General features: G+C 42.5%; 1 protein-coding gene across 1 annotated transcript; it reads right to left on the reverse strand.

Annotated features, from left to right (window-relative positions):
* Positions 1–2533: 2533 nt before the first annotated feature.
* On the reverse strand, positions 2534–19582 carry LOC134634798 (mothers against decapentaplegic homolog 6-like). The gene is made up of 4 exons (XM_063484226.1): positions 18173–19582; positions 16440–16493; positions 15939–16016; positions 2534–3465 (listed from the first exon to the last, which is right to left on the reverse strand). The coding sequence occupies exons 1-4, from the start codon at positions 18912–18914 to the stop codon at positions 2834–2836; spliced, it is 1506 nt and encodes a 501-aa protein (XP_063340296.1). The 5' UTR covers positions 18915–19582; the 3' UTR covers positions 2534–2833.
* Positions 19583–21896: the final 2314 nt, after the last annotated feature.

Here is a 21896-nt window from a genome sequence, read left to right on the forward strand (position 1 = left end):
TTACACTATAAACACAAAACTTTCGCCTACCAGAGTCGGTTGGGGCCTGAGTGCCCTGCTGTGGTTTGTTGTGTAATCTCTCAGTTATGCACTTTATTTTCTTACCACTGGCACTGTGACGCCTTTCACTGTTTTCCATTGCTGCTGGTGTTTTCAAAGCGAGAAGATAGCTGAAACTTGGATATGAATTACACAGTCTGAACGCATTTTTAAAGAACATGTTGCGACTGTATGCATGCATGGAGACATAACAAAACAAGCATTTCAGTATGGTTACAATGAGCCGAGGTACATTGATCCACCAGCTTTTTACATCATTTACCATCTCTTTAGCAAATGGAGTTGGTTCACATGTCTCTGCATGATCTACAGCAACTAGAGCCTAGAGTTACTTGAGTAAAGGTATGGTGGATTTTCCATACTACCACAAAGCAAGTGTATTTACATTGCTCTGCCAAAGTCTTGAGCCACCGCTCATTTCTTTAAATTTTTAAAGGAAAATGGGCAATTTATTGAAACATTTGCCAACATAACTGGAAATACAGTGTATAAGTAACATTTATTCAGGAACAGTTCTCCGTGTTTCTTGAAGGACATTCAAAGCTCTTCTTTGGATGTTTCTGCCTTTTGTTCTCTGTCAAGATGATCCCACACTGCTTCAATAATGTTGAGGCCCAGCTCTGGGGAAGCCAGTCCATGACTGATAGTGTTCCTCTGTGTGTCTTTCTATCCAGGTTTGCTTTTACTGCATTGGTGGTGCGTTTGGGGTCCCTTCATAATTCCAGCAACTTTCAAAAGATCCCCAATACCACTGGCTGAAATGACAGAGCCTCCACAGTGTTTTTCAGATGGTTGTAGACGCTCACTGTTGTACCTCTCTCCTGACCTCCTTTGTACATATTGATGATGAAATGAACCAATCATTTCAGATTTGTATTCATTTGTATCTCTGAGGTCCTGTGTCAAGTCTTTGCTGGATTTTTCCCTGGTTGGACACGACAGTTACTGTTCATCTGCTGTTTTTTAGGCCACTTCTTCTTTTGTCCTCCACTTGTCCAGTTTCTGTAAGTTTTTAAGGACACACTGCACACCATGCTAAGATAAGTCAAGTTTTCAAGACATTTATTTTATAATCTGGACAAAATATAATATCTGCTGACAAATGAATGGAGTTTTAAACCACTGCAGCTAAAAGATCAGACATACAGTACAAATCACTAATCATTGGAGTGGGTATGTATCTGTCTTGATGCATGCTCAATCATCCAGGTAAGGAAATCCCAAAAGTTGATCTGGATGTAGCGCTTTCAGTGGCAGAAACGTTTCGTCACTCATCCAAGTGACTTCTTCAGTCTCAGCTGACTGCAGGTTTCCCCAATCTTATAAACAGTACATTTGCATAATGACTGAAACTAGCCCACTGGCGAACAATGTACTGTGAGATCAGTTTCTTGATCATTAATATGCAAATTTTATTGACCATTGATCAAGAACACTGATCAAAGATCATTGAATTGATCAGTGGTCCAGAATCAACTTTTTGGGAGTGTGAACTATCTGTTCTGCTCTGGTTAAAAACAAACAAAAAAACCAGACAAAATATCTGCCGCTGTAAAATCTAATTCGTTCCCAGAACTTAAAAAACTATGCAAAATCGTTGCCTCCAAAAAACTAAGTAAAACTTATATGAGCTTTACCTGGTAAGCTTATAAACTTATTAATAGTCCCCTTTTTCTTCACAGCTGACTTCTCTATTGTGTTTGTGCATATTTACATTATTAGTATGATTACATTTTATGTTATCGTTCAGCTTCCTCCATGAAAACAAGAAACTACAAACCTGGAATGTTTCTCCATTGTTAGCTTGCTGAGTTTTTAGCATCACTTGAAATGTATGCGGAAAGCAGACCTGTGGTTTTGAGGGCAAGACCTTTTAATGAGTTACTTACCATTGGGTGTTGAAGACAGAAGCTGATGTGGAAGTCTCTTAAATGTCGATTTTTTCTAATATTCAACAGGGGGTGGAGGACTTCCATGGCTCCACAGAGAAGTCTGATTGTAAGTCTATGGGATAATGACCTCATGCCAAAGCAGGGTGTGCATTAGGTTGGGCTACCTTGTAGTTAACAGTTCACACCGTATGAGTGTGGCGTGTCCTCAGTATGAAGGTCAGGTCCACAGCTCATTCATCAGACCTCAATTCAAAACACCAAGATGGAAATGACAATGACTAACAAGCTCAGAGGCTTCAAGACAGAATTTTACTTACCACTCGATGGTGTTTCAGTGGCTCTGTGCATCTTTTATGTAAAGTCTATTGCACTGAAGGAACAGGTGTGCTTGTTTGGTTGTTGAGTTCAAACATTAACAACCTTTCTCAGGAATGAGTTACTCACCTTTAATGGATCCTATTAATGACAATGTTATAAACCTGCATGTGCATACAAGTCAAGCAAGCCAAAGCTCAGGTACAAGCACTCAAGAACATGACGGAAACATTCACTTCATACAAAGACTTTATTGACAATGTGTGTGTGGCATACGTTTCAATGGAATTGCTAAATCATGAGAGTTTCATATTTATGTTTGCGAAACGACGCTGAGAATCTGTAATGCATATATAGAGGCAAAAGTGCATACTCTTGTTCCTTTTTATTTTGTTCATGTACACATTACACTATACATAAATAATTGCATTGTAAAAATGACTCAAGTATTTACAAGTATAATATATTTTATATAATATATAAATTTTATATTAAATCTAGGTAGATTACAATTAGGATACTGGATCAGGACGCTTCCTGTGAGTCTATGAGCGTGTGTGCGCGTGCTATCTGTGGTTATTGAGCAGCACCTCCAGCCAGCAGGGACAGGAAGTGATGAACTGTCTGGAGTAGCAGGGCCCCCATCCTTTTGCAAAACTGATGCGAACACTGTGGGGGTCCCAGGGCCCCTCCTGGCTCTCGGGCTTTACGCTGTGCTCTGCCATCCAGCTGGAGCACTCATAGTCGAACACCTTGAGAGAAAAGCCCGGCATCACCCTCTTCACGTTTAGCCCTCGAGCACTGGGCGGGTCCAGAGTGGGCGAGTGAACAAACACCGGGTGCTGGCTGCGATTGTACACCCAAACTCCGTCCGGCTCGTGACTCAGAACGATGCCGAAACCAATTTTACTGCGTATCTGCTGCACACTGCTGCTGCTGCTCCCTCTGTGCCTGTGATGTCCGTGAAGACCTAACAAGCTGTGGCTGCCTGGGTCATCACGCCGGCTATGGTAGGCGTTGGCTTGGAGTTGGCTAAGACAGAGGCCAGTGCCCTGAGGTAGGTCATAGAAGATGCTGAGTGAGGGCTCGTAGGCTGGATAAAGGCGACCCACGCGTGTGCGCTGCTCCCAGTAAGCAACACTGCACCAGTGAGAGCGATGTCCGCCAGAGGTCACCGAGCCGAGGGAGGTACCAGTGTCTGAAGAGAAAAGGAAAGGAAGTGGATGAGGTAATGATCGTAGCAGTAAAGTGTATTTAATTTTTATATCACTGTGACATGATATAAAAGACATTTTAACTGCTGAGCACAAGTACACAACATCAGAACATCATAAATGGATCTTTATATTGCTATCCCTGAGATCTGTTCTGACTCATCAATAAAAGGAATAATGGGAAGTAGCTATCAGTCGATCTACTTCACTTTTTAAGTTGATGGTCATCAATTTGTGTGAACCTTATGTGTTAAAATCTTGTTTAAGTACAACCTTTTTACTCAAAATATGTCAGACTAATACAACTACAGCAGGTTTCACACAGCCACGGAAAACATGCCTGTTTTGAAAGAAGGAAATCATTTTCTAGGAAGTGGAGAAAGACTTTATTTTAGCACAGCTTGATGTGCTAAAATGCACCCACAGTTCATTAGATTGGACTTCTTCGGGAAATCTACATCGTAACTTACGATGCAACTTCCCGAGAAATGTTACCACACTTCGGGTCAATGCAGCCCGCAATGGCTGAATGGCGTGAACGGTTACAGCATACGGTTAAAAGGGGATTACCTACGTTACCACATCTCAGTACTATAGAACATTTATTTGCTTTGACTGAGCTCTAGAGGAAGGACCGTGATGATAGAGGGGACCATCTGAAATTCCTGGTGCTTCAAGGTTTTTTATACGATTGAAAGATCAAAGACAGATGAATGCTGTTATTTTGTTTCTAGTTTGTCTTTCATGTAAAATTAGCATTATCTAGATGTCCTAAATGCATCTCTCGGATTGTTTCCTCTTTTGTAACAATATCTAAAAACAATTAAAAAAAATGTCCCAATACTCGATGCTGTAAATGATTGACATTTTTATACCCATTCAGCTGCACGGACGCATGCTCCCTTTAGTTAGTCACTGTCTGCAGTATTTTGAAAAGGGGGTTAAAACTGTAAACTCCACTGACATCTCCTGACCGTCAGCCTCTGCAAGCCTCCTTCAGGTCCGGAGTTAAAGAGGAGGTTTTAGAGCGGGGTGTCTGGGGTGGAAAGCATTCAGCTCTCTGTCAACCTAGCGCAAGCCCATGAATCCTTGACCCCACAGCCCTCATGCTATCAGCTCACATTAACTCCCACACAGAGTGATGCCATTATTTTGCTCCAGAGACTCTATTGACACAGAAGATTTAAAGACCCATGTGCCTGTGGCCCCATTCCTTTCATATTCCAGCGAAAACCCCCTCGACTTCATTTACCAGGGGCCAAAATGGCGGCAGCCTTTCTCCCAATAGTGGGTTGCTTTAAAAGAAGAAAGTGTAACGAGGGCCGAGATCTGACGAATTTTTTTGTGTTTATGCCCCAGCCATTTTCATTTCAGGGGTTTCAGAGAAGAAGGGTTGGTAAATGTAGGAAGAGATGTGAGTGGTTGTACACGAGCACAAACACACACAGAAAATGATGAGACAGGGCCTCACACATGCCCACGTACGCACACAAATTGAGCCCTCTGATCCAAACAGTATGACTGTAACACACACACACACACACACACACACACACACACACACACACACACACACACACACAAAATTGCACTTCTCATCTGAGGCCCACGTGTGTCATTAGTGAATTCCAGGCTGGCAACTCCTGCGGACTGCAGTTTTACAGCTCTCCAATAAGAGAGCGGGCTGCACGGCTAGCTAGGATCGCTCTCTTTCTCCCACTCTATCTCTTCGTGGCTCGCTCACGCACACACAAACAAACACACACTTTTACAAGCCATGCTCTTCCCTGTAATAAGGCAACGCAAACATGTCTGGGGAAACACAGGGAGACTTTATGAGCTCACGATCAACTTAATTCCCAAAGAAGACTTAAAACAAACTGGAACTTTTAAGGTTTTCTTTCAAAAGGCACGGCACACTTTAATTTCAATCATATGATGAATGATGGGGCAAATAATATGGTTTTAAAGGCTGGCCTTTTACGTTTCAGACACCCTCAGTATTCATAGCTGGATAGTATATTGGAAATAGAAACATAAGAGGCAGCAGCTAGAAGACATGAGCACTCATAAGAATTTAGATCTCCTCCTGCTCTCTTTATTTATGGTCTCATGCACGCCTGAAGTGTGCTTGTGCAGACTTTATTAAATTTAAGAATGACTGACCTGCTGTAAAGTTCAAAACACTAAATCAAAATTTCCACCAGCATTTTGACAGCGAGGCATGTTTAATGTTTCTCGCAGAGTCCTCGGTGTCATCACGCTCGGCCTGGCTATCATCCAAGTAAAGGTGTAACCAGCTTGTGTGAGAACGATGTAGGAGGGAGGGAGGAGGAGGAGGGCAACCGACTTCTTCAATGGAATTTTTAAAGAGGGGTTGAAGCTGGAGGTTATCAGCATGTTTATATTCAACTGGAGGAAGTCAAAAAGCTGTGTGTGTGTGTGTGTCTGTGGGACTTTGTTGGTGTGCATGCATGCCCGCATCTGTACGTGGGCTGGCAGCAATTACAAAGTCCTGCAAGCATTTAAGCCAACCTCTATTTAACAGCCCTGTTTACCAATTAGATAAGTAGCCTTTGTTATTTCATTTCAAAATCGCTGTCTCTTAGTGCCAATCTCACCGAGACGCCCACTGAACTTTAGGGGTTGAACAAAGGTGGGAATATACACGACAACAAGCTGAGACTTTACTGCACAAACAAAGTAAAAGGCAGTGGCAATCAAAGTTCAGAGGTCAGACAGTCAGTTTCCTGCCGGATGCTCACAGATTGTTAAACCTGGACTTCAAACGAGGACGCCAACACTCATCTTTTATCTTACATTTCCGCATCTCTCTGTTTTCCCTCCTGTAACAATGTTGGGAATATGATGTGAGGCTCCCTCAGCAGACAAAATGATGCATAAAAGCTTAACTGGTTATGAACATATCTTGGGTCTTGCATATGTGAAGCAAACATGCTAATAAGCTAATAAGCTGGCTGTTTACATGTCTATAGCTGTAAAGCTACTTTAACTTCCTCCAAACTTCCTGCTTTGTTTTCTCTTACTCCAGTCTGAACAGTGGAGGCTTCCTCCTCCAAACTGTAACCTGGAGAGAAGAGAGGAATAAAGCTGTGCAGGAAAAGACGGGAAGCAGAGGAGTAAAAAAGAGAGAGACAGAGGAAAAGAGAGACTGGGTAGACTGAAAGAGGGAGCGGGGGAATGAGAGGGAGCGAGAACCTGCCAAGCATAACCAGCATCCAAGGAAAAAATGAAGAGAGAGAAAGAGACTGTGAGAAAGAGATGGAGGGAGGGAGACCCTCGTCTTTCATCCAGTGCCAAGGATTAGATTCCCCTCCAGTTATTAGACTCTTCCACTGTGCTGAAAGAAGTGGGTGGGTTGGGAAGGGGGCGGGCGGGGATGAGGAGGGAGTGTGAGGGGGACAGAGGGACGAGAAGGGAGGATAGAATTTAGCTACTGACCATCGTCGGTCGCCTTTAAAATGCTTTGTTTTGATTCAACTTCCTGTGAAAAGATCCTAAAAGAGTAGAAATAAAATCAAATAAGGTGGGCAAAAAAACAGAGAAAAAGTGAGAGAGAGAGAGAGAGAGAGAGACACCCCTCCCTGCCTACAAATGGTAGATTCTATGTTGTTTGAGACAACTATCATTACAGGGAAAAAACTTCAATCCAGCAAGCCACATTTAAGCTGGCGTCTCGACTATCTCTACCATCAGCGGGCTGCCTTATCGCCAGACGTGGCCTTTACAGTCGAACACAGTGGGGCTCTTGCTCACACACACGCACAAACACGCATTCCTGCACACACACACACTCATTCCTTCTCCCTCTTTTTTTTCCATTGTGAAGTGGATCTGTGTGATGGAGCGGTGTGTGGCTAAAGATGTCTCGTGTTTAACGGCACAAGAGACACAAACCTGGCCTCGCCACCTGGAGACGTCCTTTGGACCGGCCCGACTGAGCTGAAGTAAAGTTACAGTGTGTCCCTGTAAAATTCCTAGGGAGAAGTGCTCGGAGGCGGTTTAGAAAGGAAGAGCGAAAGTAACGAGCTTCCTGCATTTCTGCTGCTACTTCAAAGTGCCAAACAACTCGAGCCAAGGAATGTCTCAGGTTTTGCATACAACTCGCATCCTGGACAACTCCACTGTCGTGTTTATGCCATCACCTTGGCCATAAAAAAAAAAAAAGGAAACCCAGATTCTGGCAATATTTATTTAACACGATCCTCCAAATTCTCAGGCTGTAAATCCTACAATAAATGGCTCTTGTTTGTGATTCTTGAAGGGACTGAAAGGCTTTATGTCAGCAAAAACTTTAGATAGATTGATATAATTTGTGAAAGTAAATGCTTGCACTGCAGTTGGCTTTGCAAGATGATCTCATCTGTGGTCAGTTTTTAGCTTTTTATTCCCATTGTGCTTCTCCTATACATGCAACTGTGCGTGCACCTACAGAGCCACCAGAGATACATACGCAGGTATCATCACCACTAAAGACTTAGAGTCTTAAATCTGGCTTGCTTAAGACAATGCATAGTTTAAAGTGCACAAATGACTTAAAGAAAGATGATTAACGTCTGAACGGAGGCACGAAAAGCAGACGCAGGGCTGCTTTGGAGCTCGGTAGTTGACAACTCTCCCCTCCCAACACATTCCTGGACAGGCCCTCTTCCTCAACACTTCCTCCCCCCCACCCACCCTCCCCTCAGCCAGTCACAGGGGTCAAGTTGACAAGTCTCTCATTGAGCCTCACGTGGTCTGACTATATGGCCTTCACTCCTCACAACATAATTACACGCGTTTATTGGTGGAATAGATCCATTTGCTCCACTATGAAGAAGGAGTTATGGAATTCCACTAAAATGTAATTTGGGAGAATTATCAGAATGTGAAACTCCAGCTCAGACATGCACGCAGGAGTGTGGACTGAAAGCGAGGTGACACGAGGGCCTGCAGTCGTTTAGCGGAGGGCGACGCGTGCAAGAGCGCATTTACTATTTCTCGTCATTCGGTCATCAAAATCAAATGATGACAAATGCTGTCAAAAGTGATTTCCAAAGCTGGGTGAACAGGCAGCTACAAGTCCTGAAAATACCTACAAATATTAATTAACGTGTGTCTTAGCTCAGGGTTGCCTTTGGAGCTCACGGTGCTGGCGACAGTTTCTTACATTTCATAGAGTCAGAGTCTGTCGACATCTGCAAAGAATCTTTAGGTTCAGCAGCATGGCAGGATTCCATTAAAAGCCAAATTGCGAGTTGGCAAAAACTCTGAGGGAACAACGGAAAGCCACAGCCAGTCCTGTAATTTAAACCTTATTTTAAATTGTGATTGCCTGACAACATGGGCCGAAAGAGAGGAGAGCAAGACTACGAGAGCAAAAAGCAAGCAGAAGAACTGTGGAGAAGCAACAGAAGAGGTGGATCTTCAGTAAGGGCAGGAAGGGAGCAAGAGCAGAAGACATAATGAAAGAGAGGAGAAAAGGTTTTTGTGAACAATGAAACGACAACCTTTGCTTAATCACCAGGACGGCTACAAATGAGTAACGTCTTCTTAGTGTATGAACTTGGAAGCCTGCTGATTCACTTTGCTTCATTTAGAAATGTCTGCGAGATGCATCTGCACGCGGCGTTTAAACATATGCACACTACTGCCGCATCTATCATAATGAAAAAGAAAATCGAGAAAACACAACCCGCTCAAGCAATCTATTCTAGGCACAGGGACCTCAGATACTCACATACACTATAATTCATGTTGGCTGCTTTTGGGGGGCATCTTCGCCCCAACAGGCGACGTGACGCACGTGACGTGTCAAAACTAGAGCTTCGGACACCTCAGTGAGCACAGATTTTACAGCTTTTTGATTACATTTGAGACAGAGCCAGAAGAAATGAAATCTTTTTTAAAAGATGGAAAGTATTAAACCTCTCTATTGTTTTTCTATAGGGAAATAAAATAAGGGAACCTGGAGGGTTTGGTAAGTGTGGCTGACATGTTCTGGGTCTGCTATCAGAAAGTCCATCTATACAAACCATTAACCCTTTTTATCTGACAGAAACAAACATACAATTACTCTCTGTCTCCCTGTCTCCACACACACACACACACACATATATATATATATATATATATATATATATATATATATATATATATATATATATGTGTGTTAAATTACTGGTTAATCAACATGAATATATATTTCATTTCACCTCTATGTTTTCAAATATCACTTATCCCTATTTCTTTTTTTGTTGCTTTTTTACATTTGTTTGCTATCCTGGAAAATCTGAAATCTAACTTTACTCTTATTTGTTACTTTTCTTTCAGATGTTAACCTGGTCTGTGCTTTGGTTTAAGCCACAAAAGGTCAAAGTTATGGGAAGAGCACTGCAGAATTAAACTGCAAAATACAAAACCATGAAAAGTTTAATAATGGTGCTCTCCAACTGAGAGAAATGCCACATCCAGAACATGTCAGATCTTCCAGATATTCCCTTCACTGCTGTATTTTCTGTGGGAGCAGGGCTGTAATAACGTGGCATTCAGTCCAAAATGTGTTAAAAAAAAAAAAAAAAAAAAAAAAAAGGTCACAAACACAACAAACTGAGCTAGTTGTGTGCTGCGTCCTCGCCCGCGCGGCTGCTTGTAGTGAAAAAGAGGCGCAGTGGAAAATATTTGAGGAAATGGCAAATGGTTAATGGGCCGGCACTTGATGTTGAATTCCATAGTCTAATGTGTCTCAGTCAGGCATAGGAGCAAGTGCTGTACGCGTGCTAGCAAACAGACTAGAGGTTCAGGTCACCGGGAGGACCCATTCAGGCGGCGGCAGAGGGATTCTCACCGGACACGGCAGAATGCGGGTGTTTATTTTGTGTCTTTGCACCATTTATCAAGCATCTGAAAGTGATGACATTTTTTGTTTTTGTTTAATCTAGGTATCTAATTTAATATTCTACTTCTGAGAGTAAAGCCTTTACTTGAGAGTAACATCGCTTTGGTGGGCGAATTCCCCAAAACCTTCTGAGCTAAACGTAGCATGGGAGCACCGTCAAAACTCTTAAAACTGCCTGCTTCCAAACTTCCAAGAATGTCAGTTCCACTCCACGTTTCTTAAGTATTAACGGCGATATGTTCAAACATGTATCACATGTCACTCCCAAGAGTCAGACCCCCTCCTCCCGTTATCCCCCACCTACTCCTTTTACTCGGAGACCCCGCTCCCCCTCACCTTCCCAATTTCCCAACATTCCTAGGCCGTGCCACATCAGTCAAAGGGCCAATTCATGGGGTTAATGCTGCTGTGAGTGCAGACAGGGCTTTGAGACAGGATGTTTGGCTGATACCTCGCTCTGCTTAACCAAACAAGCCCCCAAAATATGATTACTGAGGGCAAAAAGGGCCCAGTCCTCTTGTCTTACCTCATTTCATCCAGGCCATACTAATGTCCTCTAAGTATCATTGCCTTACTTGTTTCCACATGTTCAAAAGCCAGGGGCTAATGACAAGAAGACGAGCAAATGTTTGAAATGCACAAGAATGTCATATGGTGAAAGATGACAAAGAAATCACAAACTCTTGGCACTGTTTAGCTACACTCTCAGTTCCATCAAATGTACATGAATCTGCATATGGCACACTTGACAATGTGATGAGTAACATACACAGTGCTCACTGAAATGCTAGTAAAACGAGCTTGTTATACTCATTACACACCAGGAGGACAAGAAAGCAGCTGAAACACAACATCTATGCCAAAAATATAACATTTATCCCGAGGCTGAATGTAAGTATTTACATTTTATGATACATTTTATGTTACGCGCTGCAAATGTGAGCAAGATGCATCTGCACGCAGTGGTTAAACATGCGCGTGAAGCAGCACGAAATAGACTAAAGAAAGAGTCGACAACAGTCAGCCTAAATAAAATTATGAGAATTGAGATAATCGCAAATTAAGTTAATTTCAATTCAATTGTATCTATATAGCACAAAATCACACCAACAGTCTCCTTAAGGTACGTCATATTGTAGGGTAAAGACTCTACAATAACACAGAGAAAAACCCAACAATCAAACAGTCTCCTCTGACCAATGGCAACAGTGGGGAGGAAAAATGCATTCGTTTGTATTTTAACTTACTAATAAAGGTTTTACAAATGAGCTACACCTATAAAATCCTTACTTTTTTTGGCTATGTGATGGTGTGATGACAGGGGACCGCTTATGAATAATATGAAACCTCATTCTGCAATTCTGCATGACTTTAATGCATCAGAATTAGTTGCTAACACCAAATGCTAGAGTTTATGAGCAAAAACAGCTCTGGAGTCAACATGGTAACAGTTAGCATGTTGTTACACTGCGAGTTTTAACATGATGGCCAGAAACTGTCTTGATGTCATCTGATTCGTGTTTGGATGGGAATGTCACTTAGCTCTGTTTTTGTCCAGTAAATGGCACATCCTGACTGCTGATCGACGCCGGAGAAGCTACAATCAGCTCTCTATTTATTGCCTTTCTCAGTTTTTAAAAAGCAGGTTTGCAAGTTGTTATTCGATGTATGGAAATCTGCAACTAGTGTTGGGATTATCATAGTTATACAGTTATATTACACCATGAATTAAATTTAATCAGGTGCATTTACCTTTGGTGAGAAAAATGAAACTCTTTGAACAGCGTTACTAAATTAGAGTTTACAAAAGACTTACATACTGTGCAGGAGTACATTTTATTTTTATTTTTAAACTAAAGCCAGACAACAAATGTGTTCCAACTAATTTGCAACACCATCAAGAGTAGGTCTTTGTTTCTAGATGTACTACATTAGTTTGGGAGTATACGTTTAACTGCTTCCCCCCTCAGATAGATTTATTGTTTTCCAGTTTTACAAGAAAAGGATGGATGCATTGTGAAATCAGCACTTTTAAACAAACCACAAACAGAACTCATTGCCCAGGGTTCTCACATACAACAGCAAAGATTACGACAATAATGTACAATCAGCCCTCCGTTATCGAGACCTTTCAAAAAAATATTTTTTTTAACTGCTACAGTAATTCAAATAAGTTATACGTTTAAATTTTGATAGCTGTTTTTGATTGGCCGCTCATTTTGCCTATGAAACCAATGAGCACTGCTCTAAGAAACCATGAATCTGTCCAGCCAACTAGGTAACCATCAGGTACCAAATCTATTATTGTTAGAAATTAAACAATATTTTTTTTCCTGAAATCAGAAAAGGCTCTAATATTTCTGTGCAGATGCTGTCAATACTAAATTCCTCCATATCAAACTTTAGAACACAGCTACAGCTTATAGAAGCTAACCTGTACAGCTGACACAAATGTGCTAATGTAACCGGGTCATAAATTACATATTGTTATAATTACATAAAATGTGTTCGAAACCCCAAACTGTTCCTGGTATATCTGACTTTTAGGACCTCCAAGCCTGTAGTTATCTTCATTATCCTTATCCTTTTCTTCTTCTTTGGTGCAACCCTATAAATTTGGGGTACCCCTTTGGGCTTTTCCCCTTTTCTTCGATTCCCCTGTGGGAGAGGTCAGTTTCATTTCTTCTCCAACACTAATTATATTTTTATCCACCCTGATGTTTCTGATTGTGTGTTTTTGGTTCATTATTGTCATAATTACGCCTGTCTTTACTAGATGCTGTGAATATGTGGTACGTGTGTGCGGCGTATGTGTATAGGCAATGCTAATGCTAGCATGAACAGATAAGCCTTGCTAGCTTGTTAGTGGTCGTGGGTTGAGCTAACTCTCGTCCTATTTATATTTGGTTATAGGAGCTGAAGTGGGCACGTTTTTTACTTGGAGGTCTTTCAGTGTCAGACACAATGCGGGAACAGACCGGTTACACTAACACCTTAACTTTTAATGTCAGCTCAGGCTAATAAGACCTCTTTGTTTTTTAGTTTGACCCATTGGCTATGCTAAGTGGAAGGCATTTATTAGTCTCATCCACATTAGGACCAAATTTCATTACGTTTCAAAACTGACACTGTGCGTGCGTGAAAAAGCAAATTTCATTCCAAGCTACGAGAGAAAAACTTACAGTCAGAAGAATCAGAGAAAAGCCAGCACACACCTTCAAGTACAGTACTCAGCAGGCCTGTTCAGTTATACATTGATTTTAAAGGTACGAAGAGGAAAAATCCCCTCCAACAAATCGCGTGATTGGTGAAAGCGTGTGTGTGTTTGCCCTGATAGAACCCCTATGCGAGTACTTTGAGACGATCTTATCACCGAGTCAGACAGAAATTCCTCCCTGTCTCTCTCCCTGTCATACACATACACACACAACACACACAAGCAGCTGAACGGCACATTTTGTTGGAGTCACAGAGGGACGATCCCAGCAGATATAAGTCTACTAAACCTCCAGCAGAAACACTCTTTTTCAAGGCAGAGCTGTTTGCTGTGGTTTAAAGGGAACGTTAACTGATTGAATGATAAAAGAGGCCAGGGCAAAGGTATGTATGGACCACACCCTGCTGTTGCGCTTTTTTTTAAAAGCTGTGAGTACACAGCTGGTTTTTAAAGGAATGAAAAAAGATGCTAAAGTGCCAAAGCACATGTCCAACGCTTGTTTTTGTCCTAAAGAAAACACTGCAAGCTTTAGATGATATGCCAAAGGATTACCTGCACAATAAAAGAGATTCATTTGCACTCTTGAAAGATCTTACCAACATCAAGGGGATTTTTCGGGGGGAGGTTGTGACAGCTACGCTCATTCTGATACATGTTTAAGTAGGCTTCGCGTTCAGCTCACTTCCTGTTATTCACCCAGCTTTAGCTCAAAACAGGAGTCCTCTAACCTGTCAGAGTTAACAACAAAAGCTACATGCAGATTTCTTGGCTGCCTCTGTTTACCCAAGTCTCACTCCTACTCATGCCTCTTGGCCTCCGCTCTGGTTCTCGGCTCCAGAGCGCTGGGGTGGGGGGCAGGGGATCAGAGACCACACACACACACACAAACTGACTTGTCTATACACTCGACACACCACATGTTGTAAGGAAGCTGATACACTTCCATTCATATAGACAGGCAAACAATAGATGGTTCCCCCTCACTCATTACTCAGAAAGTCAAAAACTTGACATTTGATGGACTTCTGACCGAGTGTGGACGATTTGGGACACAGTCTGCTAAAATAAGAACACTTTCACAAATCAGGTAAATTGTTTGACCTCAGAAAGTGTGCAGTGACTGTTAGTCATTCATAAACAACTGTGGATGACTTCTCCAAAACTATCCAAAAAGCAATCTTACACATTCATGATGATGTTCAATGGAAAACTGATTTGTAGGGTGAATGCAGGTGGACAGTTTATATTATTTGCAATTAAAGCATCTTCTTGCTCGCATTTCAGCTCAAACTCTTCTGAGAGGGGTGACGTGTGCTTTGGGAGGACTGCCGACCTCAGTATTGCTAAAAAAGCTGGCTAAGGCTCTGCCCCTGGAAAACGTGCATAACAACTCAATAAACTGCTTCTGCTTCCAACATCAACTTTAACTAAAGGTCTCCAGTTAACTTCTGGGCACAACAACCCCCCCCTCCAAAAAAAAAAGTCTCAGTGACTCCTCATAAAGGTCAACGATACCATGGCTACACTACGCAGACTTCATAGGTTGCCCATTCACCTTTCAACACCGTCCACAAGCGAGCTCGGGGAGGCTTGATCGAGTAGGTTTGTGGGTTTCTTCTAACACTGTGAGGACCTCTCCACCCGACCCCAGCACGTAAACAAATAAAGCTCCAGTTTCATCATCTAGAGGGGGCTGTTTCCTGTCCAAAGCAGCCCTGAGCCCCTTCTCCCCCTTTACCGCATACACACACGCGCGTCCGCGCACACACACAGAGCTCTACATCGCCGCTTCATCAGAGCCGCTCGGCTCCCCCGCCCCCAAAGTGCCAGCCTCTTTCCACTGCTCAATTGCAGAGAGGAATGAAGGGATTTGAGGGAAGAAAGAGGGAAAGAGGGGGATGGGTGGTTAGGGAGGCAAAAGGGGATTGAGAGTATGCACAGGGATCTTATTGCAGCTTCGTCGCAGTGAAATATTTTGCTGTGCAGAAAGCATAGACGGGGGAAAGAGAGACAGAAAGCCTACACTGCTATGGCATCTAGATAGCGAGACCCCAGACCCCCACCGAGCCCTCCGTGCCTCTCTGACAATAGAAGCTTTATGCAGCGGAGTTTTCTGTTGCCTTTGCGGCCTTTGAAAACAGGGGAAAAGCACAACATAACACCACCAGCAAATATAATTTGGCTTTTATGTAAACATTCAGACGGGATGCCTGTCTCAAAAACTTTTTCCCCATTTGTGCTTCCAAACTTCATTGTGAGAACTTTTCCTTTCTTCAGAATCAGCTTTCTTCACCATGCACTGCAGGAAAAGCAAGCCAGCAGTTATTATGCAAGTTACTCACCTGTGTAGTCTCTTGGCATATTGAGAGGCGGATTGGAGAAGAGGGGTGGCGCAGTTTCAGTGTAAGACAGAGATGAGTCTGGAAAATGTAAGAAAAAGCATAGGCATACAGTAGAAGTGTGAGATCCAGGTAAATTTCCCCCCCCCCCCCCCCCCCCCCCCAAAACTATGATTTTGGTAATCAAGCACTCCTTGAATCCTTTATCAAACAATAAAAATCTTCTCGTTATTAAAGCTCAAGCTTCGCTGATTTTTAGACTGTCGATAGGACACCTTGGACTTTCTTTGATAGTGCACAAAATGATTAATCAATCCGTTAATCTGAAAGCATAATTGTCAGATCAATGAAACAGGGGACTGTTTTATCATAACACACCACCATCATGTGTCTCTTTCAGCACAAGTGTCTTATATCAAATAAAGTCTGTATTTTCAGATGAAAGATATAATGAACTCCTTTCCTACTTTGTTTTGTGGTGGCCATTTTTTTTTCCAAACTCACCCAGTGGCTTGTGTTCATCTGAACGGGACAGAGAGTATGGAGGTGGAGGCGATTCTGTAAGAACAGCCAAAAAACACGAGGTTAAAATAAAGGCTCAATGAAGACTGCCACGCACAGTATGCACGGTTAGTTCATTACTGTTTTATTAATCATATCGTAAAGATGCATGAAGTCCACGAGGTTTTATGAGACGCACAATTATGCAAGGAGGCACACAAGAATGTAACATGTTGAACTCTGTCTCTCAGTTCAAAATTTAAGACATTTTGCTTAACACCCCCCCCCCCCCCAAAAAAAAACAAAACAAAACAAAAAAACAAACAAACAAAAAAAACTAGAGCCTACACTCACATAACAAGTATTTTCTCCTCAGGGAAGTCTTTAAACATACCTGTTGTTATAGCAAATGGTAACACATGCAAGACCTGAATGCAGCACTGCAGATCAACTTTACACTGTGTTATTTTTCATGGGAAAATATGTTCATAAGGCTGTGTGTGTCTGTAATTTCTCTTTGTATCGACATACCTTCTACCCTAGATCAAGGAAAAAACTTAAAGCGTGGGGAATATTTGCACAGCTCATATCTGGCATTCCTTTGGAGCTTTTTAAATAAATATGCTTAATCAACACAAGTCACATTGCATCAGACCCCCAGTTAAGTATTTCACCCTAGACAATGTATTTGCTTCTTTATCTGATGCACTCTTAAAAGTCTTTGCTTCGTTTTTACCCCCTGTTACTTCTTCATTATCTTTCCGTTCTTTCACACAAGCTCTCATTATGACTTTTGTGTTAAAGCGGCTCTAAAAGCTCCATAATTCTGCTGCTGCTGGAATAAATCCTTCACTCCAAAGTGGACACAAGTTTGTGGCTGCGGCCCCTTTAAGAGCAGAGCCAGTAATTGCCGGAGTCCTCAGTCAGTCAGATACCCAGCGAGTCAGTCTGGCGCCAGCACTATGCAAACTGTATATTATCGGCACTCCTTAACCTAAATAACAAGAGGAGGACCTCCTTGTCAGAGGAAAAAGAGCCTAAGTGCAACTTGAGTGCGACCTCCATTTGGATGATGTGGAAAGCGCCAGAGTTTTTGCGAAAATTGAAATAAGCGTGTAACGTCATTGGAATGTGCAGAAGGACCAAAGTAATGGTTGACCAAAGTTAAAAAAAAAAGAGTTATGAATAGATCATAAACCTGTAAGACAGACGATAAAACACAAGAAGAAAAACAGACTCGCACTGTCAGCTGGAAGTGCAGCCAGTTAGACGCCTGCAAATGCATGATGAGTTCATCTGTAATAACTGCAGGAAAAGAAATGCTTGACACTTTAACAATACTGACTTTCTTCTTCAGCTGCAGGCCTCAGGCGAGCGATACATATTTGTTGGAATTTCCCATTAATATTATGCTATTCGTTATACTGTAGTTATACAGGTCATCAATCTTTATGTAGCATAAAGCATAAATTAAATACACTTTTTTTTATTTGTATGGGACTAACTTTCTGCAAGGCCTATCAGCTTGGAGGGGATTCTGGGGGGAGACCAGGGGCCCTCGTGAAGGTGTGTGTGATGGTTTCAGATAACTGAATCTCGAGGTTGGATATATTGGCGGATATTTCGGTGTTTAAGGCATTTATAATGGTCTTTTCTAAGGGATGATGTCTGATTAATGAGTTTGATCGATGTTCTCTGATTCCACAACCCCTCCCCTCCGGTGTCAGTGTCCTTACCTGGCCCACATAAGCGGCTGTAGTGATGAGGATTGCAGCACACCTTTGCGCTGTCCACCGCACCGAAGCTCTGGCAGTGGCACAGCGGTTTGAGTCGCGCTGAGAGCGGCAGGTCGCCCCAGCGGAACAGCTTACAAAGGAGATAGTGTGGAGAGATGTGATGAGCACCGAGCCGCAGCTCAGTATTCGGCACCATAACGCACTCGCCGGGTATCCCTCCTTTGGTCTCCACAGCCTTCACCAAGGCGTCCAGAGATCTCTCCTTGAGTCTCTTCAAAAAAGCGTGAGCGGTGCTCGCAAGGTCCTCCTCCAGCACCCCACGCCTCGGTGCGCACTGACAGGGGCCAGCTCCGTCTTTTCTCGCGGCCCAGTAAGCGCTCCGAGGTCTGAAATCCCATTCCCCAAACAAACAACACGTCACCGTCCTGCTGTCGCTCTCCTGTCCTCGCCGAGAGCCTCTGTGCTCCGGGACGCACATGGCACCCCGGTCATCGTCGGGCTGTTCCTCGTCCTCTCTCTCCGCGCCCTCTGTCAGGTCTCCAGCCTCCCCCGTGAGTCCCGGAGCCGTGTCGGTGTGTGTCATCGACCGCTGCTCGTGTCTGTGGAGCTTTCCCGAGTGTCTGCCCCACTCACCGTTCCGCTCTCCTTCACCTCGTCTGCTTCCATCCCGCCCGTCGCTCTCGGTGACCACACGGCTTCTCCAGAGTCGCCGTACAAGACCTGGGCGTCTCGACTTGAACATACGATAACCTAAACAGTTTCGGATGAGTCCCGTCGGTCCCGTCCGCTTCTCGGGAGATGCCACATCGATTTACACTCGACGCACAAGACCGTGAGTTTGTGCACGGTGCGCACAGCGTGCGCAGCCGGTGGTCACCGTTTCCAGGCTTCCTCGCAGCATTAGAAGGTAATGATCAATCACGCATCGCGTTAAACATCACCGAACATCTGATGAGGGAGAAGGCTACATGCAGTCACTGCTCAGTGACCTGCTGTCGCCAACTCAATTAAGCCACTTCTTTCGCCTGCCCTCTCACAAAGCCGTTAACTCCCCGACACTCTGAAGGTCCCACACACAATTCACAGAACATAGTCAGACCGCCCAAAGGGCCAGGATCAGCTTACATGAACAGAAAGACCATCACAATCAGAAGCTCAGAACTTTTCCAGACTTTCCAGACTCGAGCCTCTTCGATCCTTTCGTGGTTCCTTGGCTTCGAAAAATAAATCCTTGCAACACTAAAATCTCGGTTTCTGTCGCTGTGTGGGATGCAGGAACTCCGCGTCAGTGTCCCGGGATAAAGCAGAGATGATCGGACACTCCGGTGCCAAACTCCAGGACGGAATCCGTGCTGAGAAGTTGTTTTAAAGAGAGCTGGAATTACTCCACTCTCCACTCCCCTGCAGGAACTTTTCGGACGCACACACACAAACACACGCGTTCACACGTGCACACACGCTCCCGCAAACACACACGGACACACGCTTCAGTCAAGTCAAACGGAATAAAACCTGGATTATCCAATGGTAACTTTTCAAAATAAAACCTACAGCAGTTAAAACGAGAAAGTTTTGGGGGGATCCAAAAGCGTTTATCCACACTGTAGAGTGAGAAAGGCCAAATCCACTGCCACGAATAAGGTTTAAAAAGCGTATCGTAGGTAGACAGAATTTTCTGTAAAACTTCCTGAAAGTAACTTGGGAGTTTTTTTCTTTCTAGTTTTGATTAAAGAATGCTATTATTCATTTAATAGTATTATTTTTGATTGTTTGCTCTTGTGTGGACACATTTCTGGACATATATGTGCACAAATATTTGTGTCCTTTTATATTTATATGTATATTTACATTTATATTTATATCTCCACTTATATCCCTATACTTATCTTAATATTTATCTGTTAATATCTCTGTTTCTACACTTCCTTTTATATGAGTGCTTGACGTTTGTTGTATATATGCTCAACTCAATTTGCTACTGGGATTAAAAGTCTCTCTGATTCTGATTCTAAAAGATACAATTTTCCGGAACTTTTACGCTTTTATTTTGAAACCAAAATCACAGCGCCTTGGTTTTCGTTTGGTGTTGACTCTCTCTCTTTCTCTCTCTCTCGGGGCCCCAGAGGAAAGCTCTGGAGCCATTGGTTGATTCCCGCCATCATGTGCCAGTCTAGACACTTTGGCGGCTGGGAGCCGCAATGATTGTTGCGCAAACACGGTTTCAAGTTTCTTAACTCTTAAAGACGCAACATCCTGCTCTCCTCTGCTCAGTCCTGAGCAAAGACCAAGCAAGAGAAATAGGGTTAACAAGAGCAAGTATTAGCTAATATTAATACATTATTAGTAACATATAGATGACTGTGTGTTTGTATTTATTTATTCATTTATTGTTTAGGTGTGGTACAACATAATTACTGAGTTAATGCGACACTGAATGTACTCTTTAATTGTTTTACAGGGGATACTGATACAGCAGGTTCTCCATTAATCACACAGTTCAGTTCCTAGCTCCTCTCCTTCACATGTTGAAGTGTCCTTGAAGAAGACACTGAACCCCACATTCATTTTGATGATCAGGATAAACACCTGGAGTGTAAGCAAGGGGCTAGGGCATCCCCCAGTGGCATAACACTAGTCCACTGCTGGTCTCTGTGCCTCCTAACTGGTATTTTAACAACTCCTTACAATGTGGTGGGGGGAAGTCCACACCTCATAACAGAAACATTAACCCTGTCTATTCATGGCTTGTCCAGTTATGTGTGCTAGTCCAACTTCAGTGCCTACTGTCTATATGAGAGGAAGTGAGAGTCAAGTTGCAATGGCAGCAGGAGAGAGTTGACAAAGAAGAGGATGCAGTGTCTGTGAGTGGCTACAGCGAGGTTTACTGGGCATCTGTTCAAAATGTGTCCCCCTGTGTAAGTCAATCACAAGCAAATATGCAAAAAGGGAAGAAGGAAGTGATTTGGAAGAGCTTTGTCCTGAGTTTAATGTTTTACAGGTCACTGGAGTCACAGCAGCCATGGAAAACAACAGTCATAAATTATTATTATTATTATCTAAATTTATCACAGACTCCAACAAACCAACAGAAAAAATAAAAAAAAATTCAGAAGAGCGTTGCTACAGCCGCTGAGTTAAACACATGAATAAATGTAAAATGTATTCCTGCTCAGAAATGCTCAGAATACTTTAATAAAACATCACAGGAAGCAGAAAAACATTGGGGTTAGGTTTTTGGTATTTTGCATATTAGAAGACAAAAAGCTAAATCCCAAATGAACCCAAACAGTGCTGAACAATCCAAGTATATATATATATATATATATATATATATAATATATATATATATATGCCTGATGTTTAAACCTTGTTGTGTTGATATATGTGTATATTTTATTTATAGCCTACAGCACATTTAAACAACAGAAGCTGACCCCAAAGTAGTGCTTTTTTTGGAGTAATATTAATATTGTCATGTTATCACAATGAAGCTCAATTAAAATACCCGACTCAGTAGATGTGGTACTGTTGAACCTGCAAGGAAAAAAAATTAGAAGACGAAAGCTCACTGGAAGAAGATGACTTTTACATGATTAATCTATTTTATTCAGTTAATGAAGAGTATTAATTACATACAAATCTCTTTTTTCCTTTATTATTATGCATTTTATCTTTTTTTTATCAAAAACTTTTCTTGTTTTATTATTATTGTTATTCTTACTGC

This window comes from Pelmatolapia mariae, linkage group LG1 (genome assembly GCF_036321145.2).
Source record: "Pelmatolapia mariae isolate MD_Pm_ZW linkage group LG1, Pm_UMD_F_2, whole genome shotgun sequence".
NCBI classification, from domain to species: Eukaryota; Metazoa; Chordata; class Actinopteri; order Cichliformes; family Cichlidae; genus Pelmatolapia; species Pelmatolapia mariae.